We start from the raw sequence: 19,588 nt of genomic DNA on the forward strand, positions 1-19,588 counted from the left end.
GGGCATCTGAGCCTTTTGCCCCACTGGAGACAGAAGCTGGAGGATGTTCGGTCATTTGTCCAAAGTCCAGTCAATTTTCAAAATACAAGACCACAAGCAGACTGCACTGTCTGTTTCTGAATAACTCCCGGCAGGACTTAAAGCTGGGAGAGACGCAAAATGCACAATGTTACAGCTGGATTACACATTTTATGTCATTTTCTTCTATATTCTTCAGGTGTTGTCCAGAGGAGCCATTGTCATGCAAGGATTTAAACAGATTAAATTTAAAGATCAGTCAGGTATGTAAAGACTGGCTCAAATCATGAGTTCATGAAATTCTTTTGTAATATCAGGTATTAAATCCAGTTACCCTTTTAAAAAAAGTTTGGTGATTATTAAAATAAAACTGATATTATAGCTATTTTTGGTATGCTTGTTTGTTTCAGTGAATGAGGGTGAGGTGTCCTTTAAATTGAGAATTTCTACTGACATGGCACCAGTCGTCCAGATTGTAGCATATGCTGTACTTTCCAGTACGAATGTGATTGCCCACAGCGCTGACTTCTCTACTGAGAAATGCTTCAGTCACAAGGTATGTGTTGGTGTAAACTGTGTGAAGCTGTACTAGATATATTGATTAGTGTAAGTTAAGTTTAATTATATGAAACCATGACATACAAGAAAAAAACCCTCAAAAAACTTCAATCAAAGTGGAACAGACTCCCTCCCAACAAGGAAGCCACAGCTTTAGCAAACATCGAGTGGGGAGTGTGTCACAAGTGCCTGGAGGTCAGTACATGGACAGGGACCCAAGAGCAGATTCAAGCACAGGAAACAGTGATAAGGTTTTCACAAGTTCTAAACACAAGAATAAATACCGAAGGAGGGATACTTGGCAGGGCGTCAAATATGGCAAAACTGTGAACAGAGGGCTGGAGTTCCCCAGCTTGACTTGGGACACGTGGAATATGGGATTTATGCGCATGAATGCAGGGAGCCTTAACTTTATTGCCGTTCGGCTGATGATGGCCTTGATTTCATAGGGACCAATGCTGCGTGGGGCCTGCTTGCGGGAGGTATTTGCCATAGCTTTTGCCCCGGAGTATACCTGGGAGCCGGAGTTCTCAATCGATCTGCATTGTGGCGTGGTCAATCGAGAACCTTGAGCAGCACTTCCTGAGTCCAAGTCGAGATGTCATGCCAATGTAGATATTGGACTCATGGAATGGCGAGCTCCACCTCCGGCTGCAAAAAGAGGTTCATCAAGCAGAGCACAGTGGATAGTTTCCTCCACATCCCAGGAAATTAAACCGCTCCTGTACTGGAGGCATAAACCTCTACTATGAACACAGGTGAACACCTGCATTCATCTGTATTAGCGAATGCAGGTGAATGCAGTTTTGGCCTGTTGTGTACAGGTGAAGGGTATCTTGGTGAGGTGAGTGAGTGGTTCTGCTACCTGACTGTAATTCCAGATGAAGCAGCAGTAAAAATTGACGAATCTGAGAACGTTATTTTTGAGATGTGGGAGTGAGACATTCCCTAACAGCTTGGACTTTTGCTGGGTCGGTCTTCACCTGCCCTCCTGCCAGGATGTAACCAAGAAAAGTGACTGAAGATGAATGAAACTCACCTTTCTCCGCTTTGACGTATAACCGGTTTCGAGAAGGCGCTTCAGCACAGATTTGATCTGGACCAGATGTTCCTCCAGAGTCTTGGAAAAGGTTAGGATGTCGTCTAAATACACAAACACAAAAATGTTCAAGAAGTTTCTCAGGACCTCATTAACTAATGTTTGGTAAACTGTGGGAATTTTAGTGAGACCAAACGGCATGACCAGATACTTTGAGTGACCAAAGGGGGACCAGATGATAGTCATTGTGTAGATTTAACTTAGAAAAAGTGGTGGCACCATGAACAGGTTCAAAAGCTGAATTGATGAGCGGGAGAAGATATTTTCTTTTGATCGCAATCTCATTTAAACTTCTGTAGTCAATACAAGGACTTTGGGTCTTGTCCTTCTTAGTGATGAAGAAAAAGCCTGCACCTACCAGGGAAGAGGATGGGCAGATGATGGGACTCTCGAATATACTTATCCATGGCTTCTCTCTCTGGCTTGGACAAGTTGTCAGGTTGGCTGGTTGATGGTGCAATTATAGGGTCTGTGGAGTGGACGTGCCTTATGTTTACGGAATACTTCATGGAGGTCATGATACTCCTTGGGGACTGAGGACAGATCTGGTGGTGAAGGTTCGGCAGGTGATTATTGAGGCAGTTAGCAAGGCAAAAAAAGGCTCCAGCTAGTAATTTGTGTAACCATTCAATATGGGGATTATGTTTCTTTAGACAAGGGTAGCCAAGGACAGTCACCAGAAGTAATTTGGGAGACTGGTCTGGTTTGATGAGTAATATGGGAAAAATTGTTTAAAACTGTGGCTAGAATGGGAGGATCGGGTAGAACAGAGGCAAGTGCAATTACATAGCCAGCTACGTAGCCTTTTCTCTCTCTCAGGCGATCCTGAAAGAGAGGGAGGAGGAAATAAACCAAATCCTTGAACGATGCGGGCTCATCATGAGAAGCTAACTCATAAATATTCCCAGGAGCACATGATCAGGCCAACCCACCTGGGCAGCTGCCATGCAGAAATCGATGACAAACTTAGCTATGTTACATCTAACTTGACTTCAAGCTCCAAGCTACGCTGCCCTCAGACATGGGGTGGGCAAAGGTCTTTTAATCTTCCCTTGAAACTCATCATAAGAGCAGGATGAAAATGAATGTGATGACAAACACGCCTCAAACAAAAAACAAGGAGCACAAGAGACCAGAACAAACCAAAAACAGGTCAACACAAAACAAGACTATCCACGAGTCCATATCAAAGTCCGGGAGTCGACAACACAAGAGCCGAAACAGTTCAGGGGGTCGACCGTGCACACGGCAACGGCGGCGACGGGCAAACAGTTCTGGAGGCCGACCACTCGGAAGGCAGTGGTGGCCACTGAGCAGGTCCGGAGGGCGGCCGCGATGCCAGCGGTGGCGACGAACTCCTTCCGGAGGCTGTCCCCGAAGGCCATGATGCCAACTTAGCGGCCTGGAAAACGGCTGGCAGAGGCGAGGCGAAACAGGTCGAGCTGGCACCGACGGCGGCGTGGCAACCGCAGGACCAGACGAGGCAGGACCAGACGAGGCAGGACCAGACGAGGCAGGACCAGACGAGGGCGGAGCTGAAGCTGGACCAGACGAAGGCGGAGCTGAAGCTGGACCAGACGTGGATGAAGACACGGAGGTTGGACCAGACGAAGATGATGAGGATGCGGAGGCCGGACCAGGCGAAGATGATGAGGATGCGGAGGCCGGACCAGGCGAAGATGATGAGGATGCGGAGGCTGGACCAGGCGAAGATGACGGCAGCGGGACGGCTGCGGAACCTGACGGCAGCGGGACGGCTGCAGGAGGTGATGTGGAGATGTGCTGGCTGGGTCCTCCAGGACCACCAGCTAACGAGGCGTGGGGCTGGACGGGCTCCTCGGACCCTCCAGCAGACGTGGCATGAGGCCGGACGGGCTCCTCGGTCCCTCCAGCAGACGTGGCATGAGGCCGGACAGGCTCCTCGGGCCCTCCAGCAGACGTGGCATGAGGCCGGACGGGCTCCTCGGGCCCTCCAGCAGACGTGGCATGAGGCTGGACGGGCTCCTCGGGCCCTCCAGCAGCCGACACTTGAGGCTGGCTGGGTTCTCCTAAACCCCCAGCAGACGAGGCAGGACGCTGGTTGGGTTCACCTGAACCCCCAGCTAACATGACGTGAGACTGGACGGTTGACTGAAACAGAAGTTGTAGTGGTGGTCGCGATGATGGTCGTGCTGGGTGTAGTGATGGTAGTTGAACATGCAACAGAGCGGGTAACCGACTCTCAGCAACTCCTCTCCGGGGAACAGGGACGGGTACTGGGCCTGGTCGAACCTCAGCCACCGCCACCTGAAGAACAGATACAGGGCCAGGGAAGAGCTGTGTTCTGGCTGCCGTACCCCTGGGGGCCGGTGTGGGTGCAGCAGCTAGCTGGACCGCCGCTGCTCCCACCCGAGGAGCTGAAACGGGTGCAGGAGTCAGCGGGGTCTCAGTTGCCCCCACCCAGGGAACCAGAACAGGCACAGGCAACGACCGGGCGCCCACCATCCCCGCCCGTGGAGCAGATACAGGTGCATGGATGAACGGAGCCATAGTCTGCCTGGGAACTGGAACCGGACGCGGAGAGCAGAGCAGATGAGCTGTAACAGTCACTGGGAAAACCAGGTTTATGGTACCAGACATGGTTCTAGAAAACCGAGACTTGCGGCAGGCTGACCTTGGTAAAACCGCTATTCTTAAGTTGTCCAGGTTGACGTTAGCAGTCTTAGAAAAAACGCGTTCAGGGGCAGTCACAGGTGCTGGAGGAATTATACAAGCGGTATCTGAAGAAACTGGGTGTGAAGCAACATAAAACACAGTCTTACAAAACGCAGCCTGGGAAGTTGCACACACAGTGTCCAGGGCTACTGGCTGAAAAGCACGGCGCACAGAGTCATACAAACATGATCGTGGAACCGAAACTTTAACTTGAGCAACCACTTCTGCAGTGTTCGAACCAAGTATTTTTGCCAGCTTGGTAACAGCAGATGACACCTGGTTGGTCTTAACCTGGACAGTCACAGGACGTATAGTCTGGAAGAGTTCACAATGAGCAACACAAACAGTCTTTGAATAAGCAGACTCCAGGCTTGTGAAATTTAACTCGGGGGAGGTTATGGAAACATGAGGTTTATCATAGGAAGCCTCAGAATGAACTGGCTGGTGAGCTGCGTAAACCATGGGTGAAGCAACACCAACAACAGCCTCATGAGGTATAGCCTGCACAGCATAGATGGAATGTGGCTGGGAAATTGAACTGTCCCTGTTTAGTTTAGCAGTAAGAGGAATAGTCTTTTGAGCTGCATCTTTAATGTCCCGAGTGAGATCATGATTGTCCAAGTCAGAAAATTTCATAACAGATTCACACATATAATCTACATCTGGAAACTCACTGTTAACTGATCCAAAAACAGGTGGCTCGGAATCAACATAACCTGCCTGAGAAGCGAAAACAGAAACCCCAGTCTTTTCAGAATGAAACCCAGAAACACCACTCTCAGTTACAGGACAAATAACCTCTTTTGACTCTGAAATAAGGTCATCTGATTCCTGAATATTCTCAAACTTTGAAGAAACAAAAGAGGGAAGATTAGAATGCTCAGAGTCCCGAAAGACAGCCTCAGAGTCAGCCATCTTGGGATCATCAGTTTCTGTCTTTGCAGGCCCTGAGTTAACAGTCAAAAAGTTAACCGACTCCGAATTCGCCGGCTCAGAGCTGGGAATTCCCAGTGTGGAAGAAGCCGGGTGACAACTGTTCTGTTCACTCACCACGTCCAGCAGTTCAGAACTGGACTCGGGTTGCGGTGAGGGACGGCGACGACGAGAACGCCGCTTTCTCTTAGAAACCGGAGCGACAGAAAAAACGGAGGGTGTCGGAGCAACAGTGACTGGTCCCTCATCCTCCGACCACATTCCTGCCAGGCATGAGGCAGGTGAGGGGTGGTCGGAACCAGACGTGAGGGAGGAAGGAGTCCGATGCTGCGACTTCAGCTGCTGCAGAGGGGCTTTAGAATGCTCCGCCCGCTGCGGCGGCATGAGAAGGCTTGCTCGCTGTGACTGAGGTGGTGTGGATGAGGAGATGAGGGTGAATTGGGCCAGCTCCCGGGCTTTGACTGCCTCCTTAGCCTGGGTCAGCGAACGGCTGAACTCCGAGGCAATAGACAGCTTGCGCAGTTGAGGATTTCTGTCAAATATGGTTTGTATTGCATTCAGCCCGACTGAGAACGTCTGCAAATCTGAGGCGTGGCTAATGCGAGTCATCAGTCCGAGGATGCGAGCAAGGTCCACCTCTCTCTCGAGGTGAGCTGAGTCCGCTGGGTCCATGTTATGGTTGCGTCCTTCTGTCACGATGAGTTGTGTGGCTGTCGGTGGCTGGACCCACGTGCAGGACTCGGAGACAAAACATTAACTTAAACGACGGCTTTATTTGCTGGAGAGTCACCTTTGGACGATACATAAACAACAACTTAAACTAACTAGACAGGAGATGCTGAAGGTAGACGACCATGGATACACACACAACAAACGTGGAGGACGCAACAACTGGCAGGGAAAAACACAGGGCTTAAATACATACTGAGGTGATTAGGGAATGTGAAACAGGAGGAGAGCACAGCTGGGACTCATCAGACATGACAAGACAAGGGGAGGCAAAACTCAACACATTGACATAGTACACAGACTTTCAAAGTAAAACAGGAAACTGAACAGACGAGGACTAAACTAGGGGATACAGTGACAGAAATCAAACCCAAGAGAATCAAAACACATCATGAAAACAAAGATAACTAATACAAACAGAAAAACACTGAGTCCACAGACTCAGGACCGTGACACCAATGCTTTACCCCTCGGCTTGCCTACCACTTACGAGAGCTCAGAGGTGTTGTCAGAGATGGAGTGTGGTGATTGAGAAAACATAAGAGCATTGCAACAGGAAACCCTTACAGCAACCCTGTACCCTGGTGAATGGCTCAGGCTGAGAAATGTTAATGGCAGGTAAAGTTGGGGCAGGTTTCTATGGAAGCGGGGAAAGGAGTGGAAGTGTGCGTGGAAGTGGTTTGGCTGGGAGTCAAACTGGGCTGGAGTTCTAATAGTGAGGCAATGATCTTTTCTTGAGTGTCACCAATAGATTTGCATTGTATTTCTAGGAATTGGACTGACTGTTGATAATTACCTAGTATTGAACCCTACTTTGAGATCGCTGCCTGTATTGGATCTTCTGGGTCCATTTTTCATTAGGCTAATTGTACTGTCACAAGGGCCTGGAGGTTAGTACATGGATGAGGACCCAGAAGCATGGGAAACAGCGATAAGGTTTTCACAGGTTTTATTTGCTTAAACACATGAGTAAATAGTGTCACGAAGGAGGGATACTTGGCAGGGAACCGAATGTAGCAAAACTGAAAAGAGGGAGAGCATGGTTAGAGAAAAGGCAAGGGAAGCTTTTCTGGAGAGGTGACTAATACTGAAATAGAGTCTTATTTGGCAGGTTTGAATTGCTGGGTGTGCATCTAGAATGGTGAGCTAGTGAGAGGGTTCCAACCTTTCTTTTCTAGAGAGCCAAGAGAGAAGGTGGCAGGAGGACAGGCGGAAGCGGTAGAAGGATTAATCCTGAGTGGCGGATGTGCAACAGAAAATGCTCCTTTAACAAGGAGAATGATAAGGCCTGTTACCAACGTGAGGTTAGCTCGAAAACAGGTGGAGAAGAGATGGGGGACCCTGGTCTTAAATGCTATCTCACTGATTGCAGTGAGGATGAGGGGAGCAGATCAGGTGAGATGACGAGGACGCCACCCCAGGGTAGATACTGGGCAACACAAGAAAAACAGAGGAAAAAACACTCGAGCTCACCCAGACAATGACACAGTGATTATCAAACCTGAACTCCAAAAACTACATAAAAGCTAGTGAATGGTTTCTGTGTGATATAGGCTTGAACTTTTGTTCTTTTAAAACCATTTAAGTTTAGATGGCGTAATACACGCTTTGTCTGTGTCAGGTGTCATTGGAGTTCACACCTTCCTCAACTGTCCCAGGAGAAAAAACCAACATGGAGGTGACGGCTCTTCCACACTCTTTGTGTGGTTTAAGTGCCATTGACAAGAGTGTCCTCATCAAAGAGCCTGAGAATATTCTGGATGCAGATAAGGTAAGTGTGGTCTCAACCACCTTATACATCCTTCACTCTCAGGCTACGTCCACACTAGCCCGGATACATTTGAAAACGGCGTTTTCATCTGAAAATGCACCACGTCCACACTAGCGTTTTCAGTCGTTTTCACAGTTGCGCGTCCACATTGAAATGGATGAAAACGCTTACATTCCAGTCCTGCGCATGCGCACAAGCAAGTGAGAATTAAAGAATTTGAAGAAAAGCTATCTGGAGCATGTACAAACTGATATTCATCTTTTTTAGGGCTGTCAAAATTGAGAGCAATCAAAACAACCGCTGTATAATGCACTCCGCTATCTTTGTTTATTTGGTCACATGACTGCATCACATGACTAAAATACTTCATCGTTTTAGAAAGTCTGCGTTTTTGTGTGTCCACACTGCGACAGGACAGCTGCGTTTTTAAATGTATGCGTTTTCAAGAGCGTTTTCAAAACGCTGCGTTTTTCCTAGAGGAAAGCGCAGCATTTCAGTGTGGACGGGGGGCCAAAACAGAGAAAACAATGCGTTTTCAAACGAAAACACATTAGTGTGGAGTAGCCTCAGTCTCTTCTAGTGTCATAAGTAGCAGACATTATATGAAGGCAACATGGATCTTAATTTGTGGGGAAGTTCTATAATTGCCAAGACAGAGATTCTCCTGCATCTGAAGAGCCAATCAAAACTGAATGAGATCAACTATGAGGTTCACAACTGTTTAACCTGTCTCATGGCAGTTCCTTGCTGTGTAACCATAGCATCTATTCAGTTTACTGGTGTGTTGAACCAAGACCTGTGTATAACTTTAAGCATGGTTGGTATAAAATAAACTTTCAGGTGAACAAAAAAGTCTTTAAAATCTTACTTTTGATAAATAACCACGTGGAGGTGTTTGCAACTTGCACAGCCTAGTTGTAAATCTTGCTTCTAGATAGGCTTTTTTGGTCATTTAGAGGTTTTGTTCTCTATCTATTTTTCTCTATTTGTTTTCTTTTTTGTATAATACTGCATAAAACTGTATAAAACAACTATTAATACAGTTCAACACTTATTCTGTTATAAAGCATCCTGAGACAGTGATTAAAACATTTATTTGGCTACCTGTCATAAAAAGGGGAAAAAGATAAATATTTTGGAACACTGTCAAATAACAAACTGAATTCACATTTTTATACCCAGATTTCAGCTGGCAAACTCAACTTAAAATGCTTTTTTCTGTTCAGAAATTCAAGTATATAACGATAATTTTAAATGTATTTTCAGAGATAACAATAGTATTTATATTTTAGCATTAAAAATATTTTGATTAAAGAGCTTGTTCATACTGGTATATTAACCATTACTGTCATGGTCCTGGGACTGTGACCCAGTGTTTATGTGTTTTTGGGTTTTATTAATATTCTTATATTTAGTGTCATTCATGGTTCTGGTTCTCTTAGTTGTTTTCTGCTTAGAACTTAGAAGAACTTTTTTTTTATTGTCATTGTGCAGCTCTTGCACGGCAAAATTAGGTAGCAAGACCACAAAGGTGCAAAAGTACAGAAAACAATATTCAAAGAAGAAAAACAATATAAGTTCAGCAATATTAGTACACTATATGCACGGTGTATGAGTTACAGAAACCTTTTGGGGTTATGTACAAGGGCAATAATATAATATAATAAATAAATAACAGTGGAATGGCTGTGGTCATTAAGGATGGGGTGGTAATTGCACATTTGCTAGAATATTGCACAGGGGCCAAAATATTGCTCAGAAAAAGGAAACACCAAAATATTGCATAGGGAATGGCAACAACAGAGTCAAAAGCAGCGACAGAATGAAGTCTGTTCACACTCTTAATTTGCATTAATGGTTCTGACAGCCCACGGGTAGAAGCTGTTCTTTAGTCTGCTGGTTTTGCATCTGATGGATCTGAACCAGGATGTTGAAGAGGTGGTGGTTAGGATGGAGGTGGTCTTTTAAGATAGCCCTGGCTCTGGAGAGACATCTAGAGCTGGCAATAGAATCCAGGGGGGTGAGTGGTCAGCCGATCACCTTCTCTGCAGTTCTGGTGACCCTCTGGAGTCTCTTATCGGCTATTGTGCAACAAGCGTACCACACAAAGATGGGGTGGACCAGCACACTCTCGATTGTGGCTCAATAGAAGGAAACTAGTAGAAGGACACTTATGTTATATTTATAGTTTCTTGTCTTTAATTTTCTTATTCTGTGTTTTCCCTGTGTTCCACGTCTCTCACTTAGTTACTCTTTCCTTCGTGATCTGTGTTCTCTCTCTGTCCCCCCAGTCAGTTATGTCCCCATGTCTATTTCTCCCCCGGTCACAGCTTTAATCCTACGTGTCTTAGTGTTCGTCTCCATGTTTGTTGTGCTTCCTGTTTTATTTTGACAGTCTCTTGCTTCCCCTGTCCTGTTATGTCTGATTAGTTCCTGATGTGTGTCTGATATGTTCCCCAGCTGCTTCGACTTCCCTGATCATCCTGCTGTGTGTTATAATTTGAGCTTCCCTTTGTCACTTGTCGGTTTCTCTGTTCGCCACTCACGTTTCTGGTCTTGGTTTTAATGGCTTAGGGCTTCACGTTCCATGTTATTTTTCTTCACATCCAGGTACTTAGTGCTTATTTTTTCCCCCCAGTTTAGGTCTTGTTAGTTTCAACTCTATCTCCATTTGCTTTTTGTTTGTTATTTGTACAGCCAAGAATAAAAGGCTCACGTTTGTTAAAAATTCAATTCTGTCTCCGTAGTCTGCATTTGGGTCCACTCTCTCTCTTCTCCACACAGTCCTGAGAATTACAGAACCATAAAAATTGATTTTGGTAATTACCAATCCTGTTCATTTATGACAGCTGTGGTATAAACCTTACATTGAATAGTGATCTGATCATTTGTAAATACTACATATGTGGTTCATATAAGTATAGATCTTTAATCTGATTTTCTCAATTGTTTGAACTTCTTTGAACCATTTTTTTTCTTAGATATTTAACTTGCTGCCTGTCATGAAAGCATCTTTTTTCTCATATCGGCTACGAGAACCAAGAAAATGCTTGAAAGTGAGAACAAGAAGATATAGTTCACCTAAAGGAGATAATGAAGCCTACATTGCTTTTGAGGTAATATATAAATATTTTCCATGAGCATGTGTTATGTGTTTCACTGGATCCACGGATCCAGCTTCTTGATGTTGGCCTTGCACCTTGACTGTTTCAAATGTTCCACATAAGGTGAGTCTTAATAGTTGCATAAATAAATAATATTCTACTACACTATGTAATATATGACAAACAATAGTCCTTCTCTGCAGCATTGGTGAACTTGGTATAGTTACAACAGCATTCCATCTGCAGATTTTGCATCCAGCTAACAGTAAAACTCCAGAGCATATCAGCTGATGATAAATATAATGCTTTTCATGGCTTTAGCTGCAATTAACTCTGTGATGTTTGTGTGTCTAGAGAGTAGGATTAAAGGTGGCAACAAACCTGCTGCTCGAAATTCCTTCATGTCTGAGTTTCATGGGAAGAGAATACGAGTTCATGCCCTTAGGTGATATTTTTGTTTTGATTTGCTTTGCAAATTCCAAATCATAAAAAAGTTCCCAAAATCAAAGCAGTGTGTTACACCTTCTTATTCATTCTGATTAAGTATTTATTTTTCATTTTTCTTTTTTTTTTCTTTTTTTTTATGATTCTAAATTACAAGTGGGTTCAAGTTACTCTGGAGGATCTTTAGGTCCATCAGAAGGACCGATGAAAACTGTCCGTGCTTTCTTCCCCGAGACTTGGATTTGGGACCTGGTGGAAGTTGGGTATGTATTAGTTTTTGGAGATCTATCTATCTATCTATCTATCTATCTATCTATCTATCTATCTATCTATCTATCTATCTATCTATCTATCTATCTATCTATCTATCTATCTATCTATCTATCTATCTATCTGTCTGTCTGTCTGTCTGTCTGTCTGTCTGTCTGTCTGTCTGTCTGTCTGTCTGTCTGTCTATCTATCTGTCTATAGTGAGTCTATTTTATATATAAAATGTCTATGAACGTGGTGACTGCTACACTGTCATTTGCATTGTTGGCTAATCTATGTAATCACCACCTGACAATGTGCATATTTTGAATCTGCTGATTCAGAGAGTCTGGATCAAAGGATGTGTCCCTCACTGTCCCTGACACCATCACGACCTGGGAGACAGAGGCTTTCTGCTTGTCCTCTCAGGGTTTTGGTTTGGCTCCTCGTCAAGAAGTTGAGGTCTTCCAGCCGTTCTTCCTCGAGCTCACCATGCCCTACTCCATCATCCGTGGGGAGCACTTTGAACTGAAGGCAACTGTCTTCAGCTACCTGACCAGCTGCATCATGGTGATCAATATTTCTATATCAAAAATTACAAATGTCAACAAATGTTAGCATGCTGATAGACTTTGCAGATGGTTTTGAAGTGGCCCCTGATGCAGGACTCATCAGACAGAATAAAACTCAAAATCTCAGCTTTATTTGACTGGGCAGGATAGGAATTCACTAATTTAATAGAATACATCCACAATGAAGGACGATGCAGTGGGGAATAGAAGGGTGATTAAGGGAAGTGGAGACACGTGGAAACACAGCTGACTTGAATCAAAACTAATAACACAAAGGAAGCAAAAGTCAACATCATACCCATGAGACAAGACACTATCAAAATAAAACAGGAAGTAACAGAGGGACTGCAGAAAAATAGACATATCAACTACATTAGATAAGGAACACAGACAGCCATTGAGACAGAACCCAGAGAGACCAAAAAACACTATCACAAGATAATGACAGACTGGACAAAAAGGGGAACAAACACGACTGAACAAGAGGTGAGAACTAAAAATAACACAGAAACACAAGTCTAATCCGGAACGCAAAACTAACTAATAAAAACTCTGAACATCAGTCCAAGGTCTTTCAAACAAATAAATAATTCCAGAGCATAACTAAAAAAAAAAACTGGGTTGAAGAGCCAGTACCATGACATTAGTGGTGTACACACTTCCCATCAAGTATCAGGAAGGATATTCAGTGCAAAATTATACCAAATCAAAACATGTGAAGCGACTCTTGGTGAATGAGGCAATAGCTGAAAGTATTCTGTCCTCACAGAGTAACAAGAAAACACTGAATTCCTCTTTGACTTAGAAACTCAACCCACTGTTTTGTTCTTTGTGCAGGTCACAGTCTTTTCTACGCCTTCCTCAGATTATACCCTCACCCCTCTTTCCGGTGAGCAGTACACATCCTGTTTGTGTGCTAAGGAGCGCAAGACTGTGAGCTGGACCATGATTCCAACAGTTTTAGGTAAGGATCAAGTTTTTATCCACACCGGTGTAAATGTCCTTTCAGTCAATGCCCCTTCTCTTTTCAGTATCTACAAAATCAGTGAGATTATCTAATTAACAGTATTTTAATGTGCAAGACTTTACAGGGTTGAGAAAAATGATGTTTGTTGTCCTTTTTTAGGGGCTGTGAATGTGACTGTGTCTGCTGAGGCAGTGCCATCCCATGTTTCATGTGATAATGAGGTTGTGAGAGTACCAGAGAGAGGCCGCATTGATGTGGTCACAAAATCCTTCATAGTAAAGGTTGGTGCCATTAACACAAGATGAAAAACATTCTGCATTTGAAAACTTGTTTTCTCACGAAGGTGAAACTGTAACTTGTTCTTTCTCAGGCTGAGGGGACTGAGATGACAAAGACATCCAACTGGCTGCTTTGTCCAAAAGGTTGGTGTGGTTTATACACCAACCAAATACACGGGGAACACAGCTGACACAAATAAACATGACGCCGCAGGGGATGCAAAACTAAACACACCGAACATGGAAACGTGAGACTGTCAAAATAAAACGGGAAACAAAGGAACGCAAGACTGACATACGAGCTTGGCACAGGAGTGGGAGAAAGTCAGAGGAGAGTGAGTGAGGAAACAAGAGAGGGCGAGAGAGCACAAGAGACAAAGAGGATGAGAGAAAGGGGGACATGGATAAACAAGATGGAATGAAACACAAGGAGGGCAAACAAAACACACACACAGACACACAAACTCACATAAACACAGACACACAGACAGGGACACACATGACAACAACACAAAGCGAGACTAAATGGACAAACAGACTAAACTTAAGACTACTAATGTACCTAAAACACAGACCACAATACACAATAACAAAAACACTGGGTCAAAATGACCCAGAACCATGACAGCTAAATATCCCTTGTCAAGTTGCACCTTGACCACATGCCTTTGGTAGTCATCAACAAACTAATGGTATAATTCTGGCTCGACATTTAGACACAATCTCTTGTGTACCCAAGTCTTGTTTTTTAAAGTCATTAAAGATGTGTGCCACGTAGTCATTCCAGTTTTGAGTTTTTGTTGAGGGGTGTTTGTGGGTGTCACACCAAATTTTGATAATTCCCCACAGGACATTTAGTTGTTACAGTATATCTCAACTATATATGAGATATTTATAGTTATATCTCATATATACACTATGTTACAAACTTGACACGCTTGGTAAGAGTCAGTCTGGACACATCTGTGTGGAAATATTAGGTCACACTCATAGTACTCTTATTGTTGTTGTTGTTGTTGTTATTGTTTTAATAATATTTTTTGTGCTTATAGGTTTAATTATAGGTGTCTGATTTCTCATATGACCTGTTACAGTTCATGATGCTGTGACCACCTGCTGATTTGAAACTATTTTGGTACTGACATTCTGATTAAGCTCCTCTCTGTATGGTGATTGTTTGTCTGTACACAGGAAACACACTGACAGAGGAAACTGAGATACAGCTGCCTGAGAATATGATTGAAGGATCTGCCCGCACTTTTGTATCAGTCCTGGGTAAACCTGATCATTTTTAATTAAATGAGTTTAGATTAATCCAGAAAGAAATATAAGAAGTTTATTTTTTCAATCAATAGTGAATTAATATAAAAGACAAATACAACTGGACTGGCATTGTTTTTGCCTAGTTTTGAAACACGCTATTAAATGACACTCCAACAGTTTTGTAGTGTAGAAAATAGTTTAGAAACTACATTCCAATAACAAAGTGCAAAATATTATAATTTAGTATATACAGTTTTTATATAACCTGCTGTATTTTTCTAAATATTTAGCTTCTTTACTAGTTTTAATCTATTTGCAGTTAAAGTGTTCGAACGTTGTATGTTCTGTCTCAGTGACTGAGTGCCTCTGATCAGGTGACATCCTCGGCCGGGCTCTGAAGAACTTGGATGGACTGCTCCGGATGCCATATGGATGTGGAGAGCAGAACATGGCTCTTCTAGCCCCCAACATCTACATCCTCCAGTACCTGAAAGGCACACAGCAGCTCACCCCAGCCATCATGGAAAAAGCTGCGAACTTCCTGACCAGTGGCGAGTGTGTTTGTTTCATAGTGAGACTAAAATCAAAGGTTTATGAATAGAATATCTATTTAAGAGTCATTTTCCTGTTGTTACAGGTTACCAAAGACAGCTGAACTACAAAAGTGATGAAGGCGCATACACCACATTTGGAAGAGGAACAGGAAACACTTGGTGAAAATAATAATTACCTTAATATTCCATTTGCCTCAGAAACAAAACTGAGCCTGTTGGTGAAATTTACTCCTTAAATCTCCCATCCTATTATCATTTTATTTCTGGACATGGAGAAAATCAACTCACATTATAATGGCATAACTGTGACACATTTTGATATAATTTCGAAACATGAGGAAGTTTTCTTTTGGGTGCTTTTTTATGTCAGGCTGACTGCTTTTGTGATGAGAAGTTTTGCCAAAGCTCAGTCTTTTGTCTACATTGATCCAAAAATCATTCAAGAATCTAAGACATGGCTGGAAAATAAACAACAAACAAATGGCTGTTTTAAAAAGTCAGGCAAACTCTTCAACAACAGAATGAAGGTAAGTCTATACTTTAGCTGGACACTGATACTAATTCTGTGTGGAGAGAAATTCTGGCAGCACACAGAAATAACTTGGTTTCACTCACCAGGGTGGTGTGTCTGATGAAGTGACTCTCAGTGCATACATCACTGCTGCTTTCTTGGAAATGAATATATCCCAACATGTGAGTAAATTTGAGTGATGTAATCAAATTTGTACAATGTAAAAAAAAAATACAACACTGACTTGTATATGTTTATTTCATTTTCTTCTTTTGACATCCATTTTCCCCTCATTTTAAAAATACATTTTTATGATAGATTTCTAAGTCACTTAAGTCGATACTTTCTGTCTGTAGGTGAAAAGGAAATATGTTAAAGCATTATTTCTATTTCCAGTCATGAAAATGAAGTTAAACAAATAATTACATAAAGGAAATGGTCAACTTTGGTGATATAAGATAAGATAAGATAAGATAAGATAAGATAAGATAAGATAAGATAAGATAAGATAAGATAAGATAAGATAAGAAGAACTTTATTTATCCTGAGGGAAATTCTTTTGTCATACACATGCTCAATGCTGCAAGAGAGACAAAGGAACAGAGGAATAAGATATACAATATATACAATAAGAATAGTAGTATACAGTAATATACAGTAGGATAGTGCAAAATATAATATCAAATAAATCTAACAAAGTAACAATATACCTATATCCTGAAAAATAAATAGCTTAGCTATCAGTGCAGGTGATTCTAAAAAGTGACATAGTATTGTGCAATTGAATAAAAGAGAGTAGCAGCGTATGTCCTGTCCTGGGCAGGGTCAATAGTTTGTCTTCATAGGGCTCTTCTTTTGATGTTTTAAAGGATCCTGTGGTGAATAATAGCTTGGCTTGTCTCAGGGAGTCCATCAATGACCTCAGCAACACCTACACTACAGCTCTGCTGGCCTATGTCTTCACCCTGGCAGGAGACACGGAGACCCGCACTCACCTTTTGCAGCACTTAGACACAGTTGCAGTGAGGGAAGGTGAGTCACCATCTAACAGGAAATCATTCAGGTGTTATTACCATAAGTGTAACTTTTATTGTATGTTTGTAGGAGGTTTCCTGTACTGGTCTCAGACAGCAGCAGAAACATCAGCCTCCCTGTCAGTGGAAATCAGTTCTTATGTGCTGTTGGCCAAACTCAGTGCCTCCACAACTGCTGACGACCTGGGTTATGCCTCTGGCATTATTAGGTGGCTGACTGGCCAGCAGAACTACTATGGAGGCTTCTCCTCCACTCAGGTGCTACACCACCCAAACAGCTTAAATCTCACCTTTGAGTTCATATACACTGGGATAAATAAAAACGTATCTGAGAGAAGCTGAAATTTTACTTGCTGTTGCTGTCCTGTAAAATACAAAATATAAATATATATGTAAGTATGTGTAGTAGCTGTGATTTTGTTTGTAGGACACAGTGGTGGCTCTTCAGGCTCTCGCTCTGTACTCCACTCTGGTGTTCAGTCCTGAGGGTTCAAGCACAGTGACAGTTCAGTCTGACAGCAGTCAGCTGACATTTGATGTAAATCCGGGCAACAAACTGCTCTACCAGGAGGAGACGATGCAGGGCGTGTCAGGAAAATACAGCCTGGAGGTGAAGGGCACTGCATGTGTGTCAGTGCAGGTCAGTGACAGCAGCTTGTTCCTTTTTCCAAATAGAGAAGTATGATGAAAAAATGTGTTTGCACTCAGAAAAGCACATTTGCTTATCCATCTATGTATTTGCTCAAATTATCCAAATTCAGGATGCAGTGGCTTCCCACTAAGGAAATGATTTCAAACATTCCTTTTCCTCCTATGTATTTTTTTTTCTTGTTGTTGTTGTCGTTGTTCTTCATCATGGATTTCACTAAGGCCAGATGACATGTATAATATGTATAATATCTCCAGGAAGGTCTAGCTACACTGTGTGTATCCTCGCAGTTGGATTTGCCTGGAAAATCTCCAGAGGGTAGTGTCATAAAGGCATCCTGCAAACATGCCTGCACCATCTTAGCTGGCATATTTTAAGTAAATAACCAGCAGTTCTATTTCCAGATCCCTTCTCATGTCCAAGCCTTTATCTCAATTTTAAATATTTTGATGAAAGAAACTCCAAATCAACATGACATTTCTGCCCACAATTAGTGTACATAATATTCTGGCCACAACCACCAAAATAATTTCATAACTTTAATCAGTCCCCTAAAATGTGACGCCACTATATTTTTAACATAAATGCAAAACAAACATAAAAACATTTATATAGTTGAGATATACTGTAACAACTAAATGTCCTGTGGGGAATTATCAAAATTTGGTGTGACACCCACAAACAGATTTCTATTCTTCTTATTATTACTATTATTATAAACTGCAAACCTCTTTTGGTTGACTATTTCGCAGATTTCTGTTCACTACAACATCCCGAGTCCCACTGATGTCACTACTCTCAGCGTGGAGGTCAAATCAGGGGTTGATGCAACAAGTGAATCCAGACGCAAGCTCACTCTGACAATGAAATCCCTGTAAGTATTTAACAGATTAGATATGTGCTAGGGGAATTTTATTTACCACTGTGGGATAAGTGTTGGAAATGTGGCATCTATGGATACACATCAGTGCAATCACTTTTTAACTGTTCAAACACAGGTACAGTGGAAAGGAGAATACTACCAACATGGTGATCCTGGATATCAAAATGCTCTCTGGATTTGTCCCAAATGCAGTGTCTTTAAAGATGGTGGGTTGTTGCAGTTGTTAGCTGAATAGAAATGTTGCTACCATGTGTCAGTTTATGATGAGATAAAATAATAATAAGGAGACTGTTGTCTCCTCACAGCTCGAAGGTGCCCCATTGGTGGATCGTGTTGAACAAACAGAAGATCATGTTCTGGTGTATTTACAGGAGGTGAGAGATAATCACAGTGGGGATACCAGATGATGATGTTTGTATTGTTACAGAGTGTGTCTCCTGTTTTTAAATCTGTTCAGTTACCAAAGGACATGCCCATGAACTACAGCTTGACAGTCATCGAAGAACTTCGAGTGGAGAACCTGAAACCAGCCATGATCAAAATCTATGACTACTACCAGCCAAGTACAACTCTAACTCACTTCACTGCAACAGCACACTGACACACTTTGCTCCTTAGTGAAGCTGTACAACAAACAGCAGTTAACAGAATTTGAAGGATCAAATTTAAACGTGTTGTAAAAACACAGCAAGTCACATTTTTCCACTTTGTTTTCTCTCTCAGGTGACCAGGCTGAGACTGAATACATTTACCCATCAGCTGCAGGTAACAAACTGTTATAGCGAGAACACCACATTTCACACAAAATTGAATTGAAGTTATTTTTAAAATATTTGTTCAATCTCAACACAATACAGTATTTGACAATACAGTTAATTCAGTACTTTTTTAGGCCTGACTGATTATTTTAACACAATTGCATCCTCATGTTTTATTCTTTTGTTGCAGCTTAAAGATGTGCAGTCAGTCCTGAGGTTGTCACGCAAGTTATTCAACTTGCATTTTAATAAAGATGCTTTTTAAACACAAATATGCCTCCATATGTTTTGTTTTAATCTACAAATAGTTCTTCTGTATAAAAATATTATCCATCTCAACCTGACTCTACCATCCTATTTTGTCACACTAACCCTCCACATGTCTTCATTCACTACATCCATGAATCTTCTCTGGTCTTTCTTTTTTCCGTCTGTCTAACATCTCCATGTTCAACATCCTTTGTCCAGTGAATCCACTATCCCTCCTCTTCCACCAACCTGCCTCTCATTCACACACAGA

At 42.5% G+C, this 19,588-nt stretch overlaps 1 protein-coding gene across 1 annotated transcript in view; it reads left to right on the forward strand.

Annotated features, from left to right (window-relative positions):
• The window catches only part of LOC147335482 (alpha-2-macroglobulin-like), a 35,461-nt gene extending 16,121 nt beyond the window's left edge, over positions 1-19,340 (forward strand). The window contains exons 14-37 of the mRNA XM_086279481.1: positions 218-281; positions 429-574; positions 7,653-7,802; positions 10,784-10,918; positions 11,261-11,351; positions 11,508-11,613; positions 11,944-12,169; positions 13,009-13,135; positions 13,298-13,419; positions 13,509-13,560; positions 14,608-14,691; positions 15,054-15,230; positions 15,317-15,392; positions 15,604-15,760; positions 15,852-15,926; positions 16,614-16,776; positions 16,849-17,036; positions 17,206-17,418; positions 18,180-18,301; positions 18,426-18,516; positions 18,616-18,684; positions 18,768-18,873; positions 19,034-19,075; positions 19,259-19,340. Coding sequence (XP_086135607.1) covers positions 218-281; positions 429-574; positions 7,653-7,802; positions 10,784-10,918; positions 11,261-11,351; positions 11,508-11,613; positions 11,944-12,169; positions 13,009-13,135; positions 13,298-13,419; positions 13,509-13,560; positions 14,608-14,691; positions 15,054-15,230; positions 15,317-15,392; positions 15,604-15,760; positions 15,852-15,926; positions 16,614-16,776; positions 16,849-17,036; positions 17,206-17,418; positions 18,180-18,301; positions 18,426-18,516; positions 18,616-18,684; positions 18,768-18,873; positions 19,034-19,075; positions 19,259-19,263 — 2,787 coding nt within the window. The 3' untranslated portion in view covers positions 19,264-19,340. The remainder of the gene's footprint in view (positions 1-217; positions 282-428; positions 575-7,652; positions 7,803-10,783; positions 10,919-11,260; positions 11,352-11,507; positions 11,614-11,943; positions 12,170-13,008; positions 13,136-13,297; positions 13,420-13,508; positions 13,561-14,607; positions 14,692-15,053; positions 15,231-15,316; positions 15,393-15,603; positions 15,761-15,851; positions 15,927-16,613; positions 16,777-16,848; positions 17,037-17,205; positions 17,419-18,179; positions 18,302-18,425; positions 18,517-18,615; positions 18,685-18,767; positions 18,874-19,033; positions 19,076-19,258) is intronic.
• Positions 19,341-19,588: the final 248 nt, after the last annotated feature.

Source organism: Aulonocara sp. 'chitande type north' Nkhata Bay, linkage group LG3, assembly GCF_057382095.1.
Source record: "Aulonocara sp. 'chitande type north' Nkhata Bay isolate Kocher_YH1m ecotype deep benthic linkage group LG3, A_spYH_male_GT1.1, whole genome shotgun sequence".
Lineage (NCBI taxonomy): Eukaryota > Metazoa > Chordata > Actinopteri > Cichliformes > Cichlidae > Aulonocara > Aulonocara sp. 'chitande type north' Nkhata Bay.